The 10,667-nt window shown below is 40.0% G+C and overlaps 1 protein-coding gene and 1 pseudogene across 1 annotated transcript; one reads left to right on the forward strand and one right to left on the reverse strand.

Annotated features, from left to right (window-relative positions):
* The first annotated feature begins 3,638 nt into the window (after nt 1-3,638).
* LOC107157519 (olfactory receptor 7E24-like) lies at nt 3,639-4,580 on the forward strand. The gene has a single exon (XM_015503886.2). It carries the CDS (start codon nt 3,741-3,743, stop codon nt 4,569-4,571), a length of 831 nt encoding a protein of 276 aa, XP_015359372.1. The 5' UTR covers nt 3,639-3,740; the 3' UTR covers nt 4,572-4,580.
* Nucleotides 4,581-5,470: 890 nt separating this feature from the next.
* Nucleotides 5,471-6,258, reverse strand: LOC107157520 (annotated as a pseudogene).
* Between the last annotated feature and the right edge of the window lie 4,409 nt (nt 6,259-10,667).

Consider the following 10,667-nt stretch of genomic DNA (forward strand, 5'->3'; position numbering starts at 1 on the left):
TGGTTTTCCTATTTCTATAAGGGGACATTTTATTTTTGTTCTTATGTAAGAATATCATATGTATGTGGAGAAGAATGACAAATGACTAACTCTTTCATCTCCAGTTGCACAGAGACTATGCCTTTCTTTGCACAGAAGAGGCATTAAAAAAGCTCTGTTAAAATGTTTAGTAGGCTAGACTTGGTTCACAAAACCTGGCCTGATTATGGCTTCAAAACACATGGCAATTCCCTGTCTGCACTTTCATCCTTTACAGAATGTCTCATAGAAACAGGGACAAAATAGCTCATGTTCATGTCTATGTTATGGACATGTAAGCCCTACACTTCCAATCAGCAGCATCCACAACATCTTCAATAATTCAGATGATGGCAGAGATTTTTATGGGTTTTAAAAAGAAAACAAGGCTGACAGAGAAGGTAAACCTTGTGCTGAAACACTTTGAGTGTTACATGATTCCAGGCTCTTAGTGCCCTTTAATAACTGTATTAATCTATTAACTCACTATTTGCACAATGATTGAATTCTGTAAGAAACCACAAAAAATAAATTTGCTAATTTCTAGGTTTCCCTTAGGTGCCACATGTGTTGTTTAGCTGAGTTTTATGCTCCCTATTTCCATGAGGTACAATAAGCGCACAGAGGTGCAGAGATTTATACACATTCTGCTCATAGAAGCAGGTAAAAGCCATGGGAATAAAATGTTCCTTACCCTGCTCCTGTCTCAAGCTGACCCTCCTCCACTGTATCAATGGAGACATATTCCCTTTGCAAGATGAAATTTCTGTATGACTTGTCATGAAAGAATTATTACCAGATAGACTGTAGGGATGTTTTTGATGGTATGTATTAAGAATAAGAGGATGTAGCCAGGTGTAGTATTGCACACCTGTAATCCCAGTGGCTCAGGATGTTGGGGCAGGAGGATAGCAAATTCAAGGTTGGTGTCAGCAACTTAGTGAGACCCTAACCAACATAGTGAGACCCCCTCTGTAAATAAACAAACAAAAAGTGCTCAGGAAGTGGCTCAGTGGTACAATCCCTGTTGCCAAAAAATAAGAAAAAAATAAGAGTATGCAGAAAATAATGATGAATTTTTAAAAATTGGGACAAAAAATCTAAGTGATTAATAGTATATGGATGATGCATCAGTTGTTGGAAGTCAGACATTAACCCTCCATGCACATATTATGTGGAAATTCTTTCCTATATGATATGGACTGAGGCACAAAAATTTAGAAAGGATTGTTGTAATAATAAATGAAATGTTTCCCTTGAGATAATGCTGTGCCCAGTTAAAGCAATTGAAGTAAATGTGCATACTTGAAGGAGATTGGAAATCATATGTCAATGTCAACTAGTGCGTTACAGGGCCAATAAGTGTACAATACTTAGATTAGCTTCAGGGACTGTTTAGGTAAATGTTTTAAGATACTCTTCATGGATATCTAAGTCAATACTGACACAGGAATTCTGAAAGGGAGTTTTATCCACCAAATCATGGCAATAATTGCCTACTGGGGACAGGTGTGCAGAGAATGGAATCAGGTAATGAGAGTGAGAACTCAAAGGTATTGGGAAATAATTCCAATCTCAATAAAATATTGGTAATGAAGCAAATATAATTAAATGTTTGCATTTTCAAATTAATTATCAGTTTTATTGAGAGTAATGACAGGTAATATTATTGCATCATTTGTAAATGCCCAGAAAAATTCTAAGCCACTGGTTCTCAACCTTGGTTTAAAAATAACCCAGCAGAACTTCACATGCAGACTATAAATAACCAGGGTTGGCTCTGTGTCCAAGTATCTGGATAGTTTGAAATATCCACAGGTCAACATATTGATAAGTATCTGAGTATATTTGATGCATAATTTAAGAGATTTTCCACAATTAAAATATCATGTAAAGTAGGCCATTAATTTCCCCAGATTACAGATGACACAATTTTTCACGTGCTTTTTCACATTATACCCTGAACTTTCTTCTTTGCATTGTTTCTTGATTACAGCATTAATCAGTGAGAGCTGACAAAATAATGAGCCCGAGTTTTCTTCAGGTATCTGATGTAACAAAATGCAACTCATATATCAGCAAAGATTGATTTAAAAACCTATTAACTAGCTGGGCACTGTGGTGCACACCTCTAATTCTACTACTTAGAAGGTTGAGGCAGGAGGATGGCAAATTTGAAGCCAGCCTCAGCATTTAGTGAGGCCCTGAGCAACTTAGTGGCATCCTGTCAAAAAATAAAAACTTAAAAAAGGGCTGTGGATGTGGCTTAGTGTTAAAGTGCCCCTGGGTACAATGTCTGTACCAAAAACAAAACAAAACAACAACAAAAAAAGCAAAACAACAAAAAAGTTTGACTAAACCTAAGAAGGCTGAGACTCAAATTGTGACTTCCCTGGGTTCAAAGTCCTCAGCTATAAATAAAAGGCTTTATAATCAGAAAAGTAATGAAACAATATGACTAGACATTATACAAAGGAAAACAATTTGAAAAGCAAAGACCTATCTTCCATACCAGATATTTTACTGAGTTTGAATTGATTTGATAGAAGTAAACCTGGATAAAATTTAGAATATTCAAAAATGTTTCTGTTCTATTGTTTTGGGCTGGGGTTGTGGCTCAGCGGTAGAGCGCTTGTCTAGTGTGTGCAGGGCCCTGGGTTCGATCCTCAGCACCACATAAAAATAAATAAAACAAAGGTATTGTGTCCAACTACAACTAAAAAAAATGTTTTATATCATTGGTAGGTACAATGTACTCTAATGTCATATTTGTGGTCACCAATGTTGTATAATTACATGCATTTAAATAAACCATACGTATCCATATTTGAAGACCATGAAAGCCAAGTTTAGAAGGTATATGTTAAACAATTTTTGAAAGATAAACAATGTTTCACTGAATACTAACATTCACAAGGTGGGAATTCAGAAAACCCAAGAATGATGAAAAACCTCCTGGGAACTAATGGAAGCACATTTATTTTCTGAACTGTAAACTTTAACTTAGTGTTTACATGATGCAATCCAAGCTCTTTAGAATGTTTGCAAACACTCAAAGTCAAGGAAAATTGTACTGCACTCCTAGAATAATGTATGCTTGCTGCTTCTCTGTTTCCTTTAATTAGAATAACTTTTTTTTCCTTAAAGGATGAAATATATTTCTTAGTCTCTCTTTTTTTTTTCTTGGAAGAATGAGGTATTGGGCTGGGGGTGTAGCTCAGTAGTAGTGCACTTGCCTAGCACTGTGAGGCACTGGGTTAAATCCTCAGTAGCACATAAAAATAAATATAAAATTATATATAAAAGCAGGGACTGTAATTTACTGTGATCATGGCTCGGGTATTCTTGGCCTTATAACATTGTTCAGTGGAAGGCCTCTAAGGTAGGTATTTATATAAAGAGGTGGTGAATAGCACATAAAAATAAAAGAATTCAAATATATTTGGTTTCGTTAAAAGTGAGCAATACTGATGAATATAATATGATACTCAAATGTGAATAATTTACTTGTGAATACTTGATTTCAAAATGTATGTAGAGTGATGGATTCCTATTCTTTTTTTTGTTGTTGTTGTTTTTGTTTCCCCAACACTCTTTTCTTTTGCAAAAGTTGTCTAAGCAACGTGGAACCACAAAATCTCACAGATGTCTCTGAATTCCATCTCCTGGGATTCTCAGAGGATCCAGAACCGCAGCCTTTCTTATGTGGACTGTTCCTGTCCATGTACCTGGTCACTGTCCTTGGGAACCTGCTCATCATCCTGGCCATCAGCTCTGACTCCCACCTCCACACCCCCATGTACTTCTTCCTCTCCAACCTGTCCTTGGCTGACATTGGTTTCACCTCTACCACAGTCCCCAAATTGATTGTGAACATGCTAACTCACAGCAGAGCCATCTCCTACATGGGCTGCCTGACACAGATGTCTCTTTTTATCCTTTTTGGATGTATGGATGACATGCTTCTTAGTGTAATGGCCTATGACCGGTTTGTCGCCATCTGTCACCCGCTGCATTACTTAGTCATCATGAACCCTCGCTTCTGTAGCTTCTTAGTATCCGTGTCTGTTTTAGGCAGCCTTTTGGAATCTCTCCTGCACACTGTAATTGCATTACAACTTACCTGCTTTAGGAATGTAGAAATTTTTAACTTCTTTTGTGACCCTTCTCAACTTCTCAACCTTAGCTTATATGACACCTTTGCCAACAATATAATCATGTATTTGGGTGCTGCTTTATTTGGATTTTTTCCAATCTCAGGAATCCTTTTCTCTTATTATAAAATTGTTTCTTCCATTCTGAGGATCCCATCAACAGGTGGGAAGTACAAAGCCTTCTCCACTTGTGGCTCTCACCTGGCCGTGGTTTGCTTATACTTTGGAACAGGCAGTGGAGCATATCTGGGTACATCAGTGTCATCTTCTCCCATTAAGAATGCAGTGGCCTCAGTGATGTACATGGTGGTCGCCCCAATGCTGAACCCCTTCATCTACAGCCTGAGGAACCAAGAAATTAAAAGCACTCTGTTTAGGCTCCACAGCAGAATATTCTAATCTCAGGACACATGGTCTCCATTTGAAATGTAGGCTGGAAAAGGTAGCAAATCTAAACATCCAGATTGGTACACCCTACCTCTGTGGTCACACTACTTTTATAGTGTAATGGGTTTAATTCCTCATCAGATTTTATAGTAGAATGATCATTGCCAGGTTGGGTGAGAAATGGGGAATTTTAAATTAGGTACAATGTTTTAGTTCAGGAAGATGACGTTTCTAAAGATGGATGATAGTTAAGCTAGTAAAACAGCATGCATTTAATTAATGTCTCTGAATTTTGCACATTCACTTTTATTTTCACATTTATTTAAAAAACAAATGACAAAGATCTAGTTCACCAGTTTTTTAAACCTAAGCTTATCATTACACATTTAAGCAGTTGTCAAAACTTTACTAAGTTGCCAGCATTCATGCACAACTAGAAAACATTCTTAAATTTATATTAAACCAAAAATGTATTACGATTAATGCATTAATATCTTTCATTATTAAATACCGGAAAAAAACCAAATTATTTCTATAGGAGCCTCATTCTGGCAATGTTAGCTCATAGTCACACCACTTGGCTCACATGTCAAATACAAGAGAAAGCAGATCCATGCTGGTATTAGGATAAAATCTTATTCTAGAACTTTTCAAAGGCTTTCCTTGGATTATGTTTAATAAAAAAGCAAAGTGCATACAGAGATTGCAACAATTTTAAAGACAAAAAAAACAGTCATATTGTGTGGTTCCAACAATAAACTCACAGTTTATGCCAAACAGGGACTCTGATGAGCTGTTTATAAATACTTTAGATTGGATACAATTTTACTGAAAGTTGATTTCATCTAAAATCTTCAAAAAAATGTTCCTTTTAATCCTCAAATGGAGCTTCTTATAGTTTAACATTTCTGTTAAGTGCCTGTGTTGAATTGCTTGTTATCCAAGTGTAGCAGCTGCTTCTTACCATTTATCGTTAAGGACTTCAACTGGTTGTTCTCTTCAATTTCTACTCTTTCTTTAACATTCTCAATAATTCTTTTTGTAGTGATTTTTCTGCCATTTACCATTTTGGTAGAAGTTGATATAGATTTGAAGTCACCCATCCCACTGCCACCAAATAATGTAGAAGAGAATGAAGTAAGGCCACCATAACCTAGTGACCCAAATGAAGTAAATCCCATATCAAATGAATACAATCCACCTCCAAATGATGGAAATTCACTTAAAGCAGAGAAATATGAGCACGCACCTTGGTTTATGTTTCCTCATGGACCCCCTTCAGTTCCCAAATAGTCTTCAAATGGATCTTCAAATAAGTCCAACAAAAATGGGCCCCTTCCAAAAAAAAATTCTCAGAAGACATCATCTGAGTTCCAGAATGAGAAGCCAAACTCAAACAGACTGTCAAAGTGACTTCCACCTCCACCTGCACTATTTACACCTTCTTTGCCATACTTGACATTTATGACAAGAATGCGTTGTTGGGCTGGGGGTGAATTTGAATCAATTTAATAGATAGCATCTGATAACACCTCACATGCCTCAGCTAGGTGTTTGACTTTTCTCTTTTCTTCTTCTTTATTATCAGGATTTTTTTTTAATCTGGGTGATAATTTAGAGCCAGTTTCCTATATGCCTTTTTGAGATCCTCAGGTGAGGTGTGCCTCTGCATGCCTAGAACTTCATAGTAGTCCACCATGTTTTAACAGATTTTTGGAACAAGTCCTCCGAGGACACAGCGAAATGGACAGGGCGGGCAGCCAGGTGATAGTGGTCAGTCATTGCTGCACTGGTGGCCAGGGCAGTGGCTCCTCACGTTTCCTTTCTCTCCTTTCTCCAACAACAAACAGCAGATTGATCTTTATTTTTTAAAAAAGTCAAGATAGAAACTGACACATGTTAGGTGCAGGACAGGCTGAGTAAGCTGTCTGCAGGGCTTGCCAAACAAAGTTAGCTGCAGGATGACCTGGCCACTCAAACCCTCTGTCTGGTTCTTTATCAACTATTTGCTTCAAGCCCAAACGCCCAAGCCCCTGCTCAAGGCTGAACACTCAACTCGCCACTCAAGGCCGAACACTTAACCCCCTTGTGTGCCAACAAGGCAGCCTGCAGACCCAGAGACCCCATTAGATTTGGGCTATACAAACTCCCTCCTGCAGGGGCCCCTCTCTCTCTTGCTCTCTCTCTTGCTTTCTCTGTCTCTCTCTTGAGCACACTTTCTCTCTCTCTCTCTCTCACTCTCTCTCTTTTTTCCTCTGTTGCACTGCTGCAATAAATATCTCTTGGTTGCTCTGAGTGTTGTGGTCACTTTCCTTTCAACACAAATGATGTCAATCGTCCATAGAAGATTCATCTTGAGTCGAGGGAAGTTTGAAAACTTTTGTGAACCTTCATATTCTCTATTTCCTCCATAATATGAGGCAGTGCTTAGATTTTGTGATAATATGACTAATTTGACTAATTATGGCCTGTATGCAGTAAGCCTTCAAGGTCATAAAATAATCAATATTCATCTTGTGCCTCTGGCCTTCACTTGATGGTCCATTCTAGTGGGCTCCATACCTGTATTTTCTTCATCAATAATTTTCTACTTTGGGAAGCTTCTGACACTCTTCCTATCAATCCTGAATTCAGAGTATGGATCCTGCACCTGGATCAGGAATCCACAGCCATACTAGAGTGCACTGTAAAACTCCGCCTTTTAATTTGTTACCAAGTCTTGATTTTATTGCTAATTTGGAAACTGGAAAGAGTTTTAAAATGTAACTCATTACATGCACCCCTGGTTAGACTTCTGGACCTCTGGTAAATGGAAAGAGCTTTAAAATGATGTAAACTTTCTGATGGCTGGGGAACAACCAAACTTGTTATAGTTCGGCCCATGTGGTGAAGGCTTGTCTGTTCTGTGGTGCTTTATTGGGAAATGGTGGAGCTTTTAGGAAGTGGGGCCTATTAAGAGAAATTTGTGTCATTGGGGTCATGCTCTTGAAGAGGACACAGTGATGGTAGTGTCTTTGTCTCTCTTTTTGCTTCCCAGCTACTTTGAACTGAGAAGTACTCCCCCTTCCCCCCACAACTCCTGCCATGATGTATTGTGCTGCCACCAGCCCACATCAAGGGAGCCAAGTGGGAATGGACTGAAACCTCTAAAACCATGAACCAAAATAAATCTCTCAGCCTTTTGAGGTCTTTATCTTAGGTATTTTGTTAGTGGCTGAAAGCTAACACAGACCCAGAGATCAACATGTTTTATTTTGAATCCTGTCAGTTCCACTTATTATTTGCATGACCTAGGGAAGGTTGTTAGTGTCTTCCATGTTCAGTCTTGTCCTCTGGGTTAATTTCTACTTGATACAACTGCATGCGTAAGAATAAAACAGAAAGTGATACTCCCTGTGTGATTAATATGTGATGATTGTATAAGGGGAAAATAAAATTTAGATATTAACATTAAATCATGACAAGGTAACCTTCATTCCAAGTGTGGCACTAAAGTAGGTCTCACCTGAGTCTCACATGCAGAGCCATGCCCAGTTTTGGGGACCTGGGAGTGTGGACCCCAGGCCCACTGTTAGGCTGACAATGATGCAGATCAAAGCTTAGTCTGCAGCAGTGTCACACAGGTCTCTGCCTCTTGTTGGGGAAGGTCTAGAGGCTTCATCTGGAGCTCTGTTCTGTACACAGAGCCATTGGTTTGTACCCAGTGTGGCACCTCACAGGTCAAAGACCTATGCTGGCTTTCCTGCTGTGCTCCCTGCAGGTTCTTATTCACAGCTATTGCCTGAGGTTGGGGGAGGGATTTGGAGGCAGTCTCTGGGGCAGGGCTAACATAGTTTCGGTAGGTCAGCACATAGTTACAGTAGGTCAGCTCAGGGTTTGTATGGCAAGGGGGAGGTTGTGACTCTGCTCAGCAGAGGATGAGATCAATCATGATGGGTCTGATTTCAAGTCTTAAGGCAAGGCCTTAATGCTCTCTCTCCCAAGAGCTATGCCCCCTTCTGCTGGGCTGCTTGGAGCTGAAGAAGGAGTGACTCCAGCAACCCCGCCCTTCCTACCTTCTTCAATGCATCTTTTCTTTTTCTGATGCTGTTAAGCAAGAGCTAGTTTCTCCAGCTCTTGTGAAGCTAGTTTGGTGCATGTATTAGTAGCTAATCCATTTGGTGTCCCTGTGAGGAGGCGATCTCTGGAGGATCTTGGCCACCATTTTGGTCGGCAACTCCAATGACCTGGTTCTTCTCTTTACTCTTATCCCTTGGAAACACTAGTGTTTCTTGCAGCTGGCTCGGGAGGCTCTGTCCTCCGGGGCCCTCCTTGGCAGTCCCACTCCAAGACCCAGCTCCCCAGGCCCCGCCCCTTACGCCCTGCCAGCTGAGGACCGGAAGCGGAAGTGCAGCTTTGCCACGTGCTTAGGTCCCGCCATATCCCGGGCCTCTCTGACTGAGTGTGAAGTAAATTTTCCTCAGCTTTCCACTTGGCGCGCTCGCCCTGTCCCCGCCTGGTTTTGCGCGGGAGGCCAGGGCCGGCCTGGGTCTCTGCGGGACGCGTTCCTGGCTAGTTCCGCCCTCCCAGGGCCCCGCGGGCGCCTGGCTCGTCAGGTGACTGCAGTGGGGGGCTGCTTGGGCGGCGGGCGCGTCTCCGCAGGCCGGAGCTGGAGAGCCCCGCGGCCTTTCCCGTCCCCACCCGCGTCCTCTGGCGGCGGGCAGAGCGGGTCTGAGGGTCCCGGTCTGGGAGCCTGGGGGCCTGGGGGAGACGTGGCATTCAGATACCGGAGAGTGAGCAGCGTTTTAATACCGTCCGCCGCCTCCTGGCCAGTGCGTGGCATCCTGAGTAAAGAGATGCATGGCAGCCACTTGTCTATGGACGCTGTGACTCACAGAGAATTTGGTCCTCTGCCAGCTTCAACCTCCTCTGTTACTCGTGCTTCCCTTTTCAGTTTCTTTACTCATCGGGGTTTGGAGTTGAGTGGAGCATAATGTCGCTCCTTCGCTTCTTTCTGGCATCAGAGAACTGATCTGCCCCTTCACTATTAAATAGGACATTTGCTGTAGATGTTGGTATTTTCTATTTCCTAATAAAACTTTTCCCCTTGTTGGTCCTTCTTTTAGGCTAAATTATCACCACTCATGGCTACTGAAATAGTCACTGTTTATGTCTAAGACAATGAGGCAAATAATCTTCTCCTGTGTATGTTTATTAATCCGTGACTTGATTTTTAAGCATCCTTTGTTCCTAGGAAGAAATGAACTTGGTTTACAGTTTATACTTCATTGTTCATTTCTCCAGTGTACTGGTATTTTTATATTGTTGGCACATTGTGTATGAGATCTTGTTTCAAGTTGTACCCTTTTGATCTTAGAAATACTCAGGAAAACAGTACCCTCACCCCATATTGGCTTTATTAATTCCTTTCTTAATTAGTGAACCTACCTATAAAAACAGTGTACAACTTCTCTTTTTCTTTGTTTCTTTAACCTGTTTTGTCTGTTTGTTTGTTTAATAACAAGATATAACAAGAATTTGTGTTTCTTTTAGATAATTGCTGGAAAATTATAGTGCTTTGTAGAAGAAATTCATTGGCTACTTTCCGTTTCATATCTATTTCTTTAATATTTATTATATTCTTGCAATGTCTATAATTACGATTCATTCTTTGAACTACCATTTTTGTCTATGCTCTTTTGCTTAAAATTGCTTAGTTCATCAGTGTTATTAATTTTCAAAGGATGTATTTTTAGGTCTTCTGATTCTGTTAGGTTTTGAAAATATTAATTTTGTCCTATTTTCTTTCTGAACTTTTATGCTTTTCTTTTTCCACCTGAACCAATGGTTATTCCATGAATGTGATTTTTTTTCCTCCTGGAAGTTGAAGCTCATAAATATATGCACTAAACCAGCTGTGGATTTACAGTTATTTTAATTTTATGCTTCTATCCTGCCACATAACCAGTCCTGACTCACTAAATATAAATATGTGTTCCCTTAACTCTCTATACTATGATGTATTTCTGTAGAGCATATACCACAACTTGATATATTTTGTTTATTTACTGTCTTCCCCACAAAGACTTTAACATCCATGTTAAAATTTTCTATTTACTTTTTTTCTAT

This window comes from Marmota marmota, unplaced genomic scaffold (assembly GCF_001458135.2).
Source record: "Marmota marmota marmota unplaced genomic scaffold, marMar, whole genome shotgun sequence".
Classification (NCBI taxonomy): Eukaryota; Metazoa; Chordata; class Mammalia; order Rodentia; family Sciuridae; genus Marmota; species Marmota marmota.

Bases quoted from the DNA above. Each gene is read 5' to 3' on its own strand.
- LOC107157519 (XM_015503886.2), top strand. From the start codon at position 3,741: ATGTACCTGGTCACTGTCCTTGGGAACCTGCTCATCATCCTGGCCATC.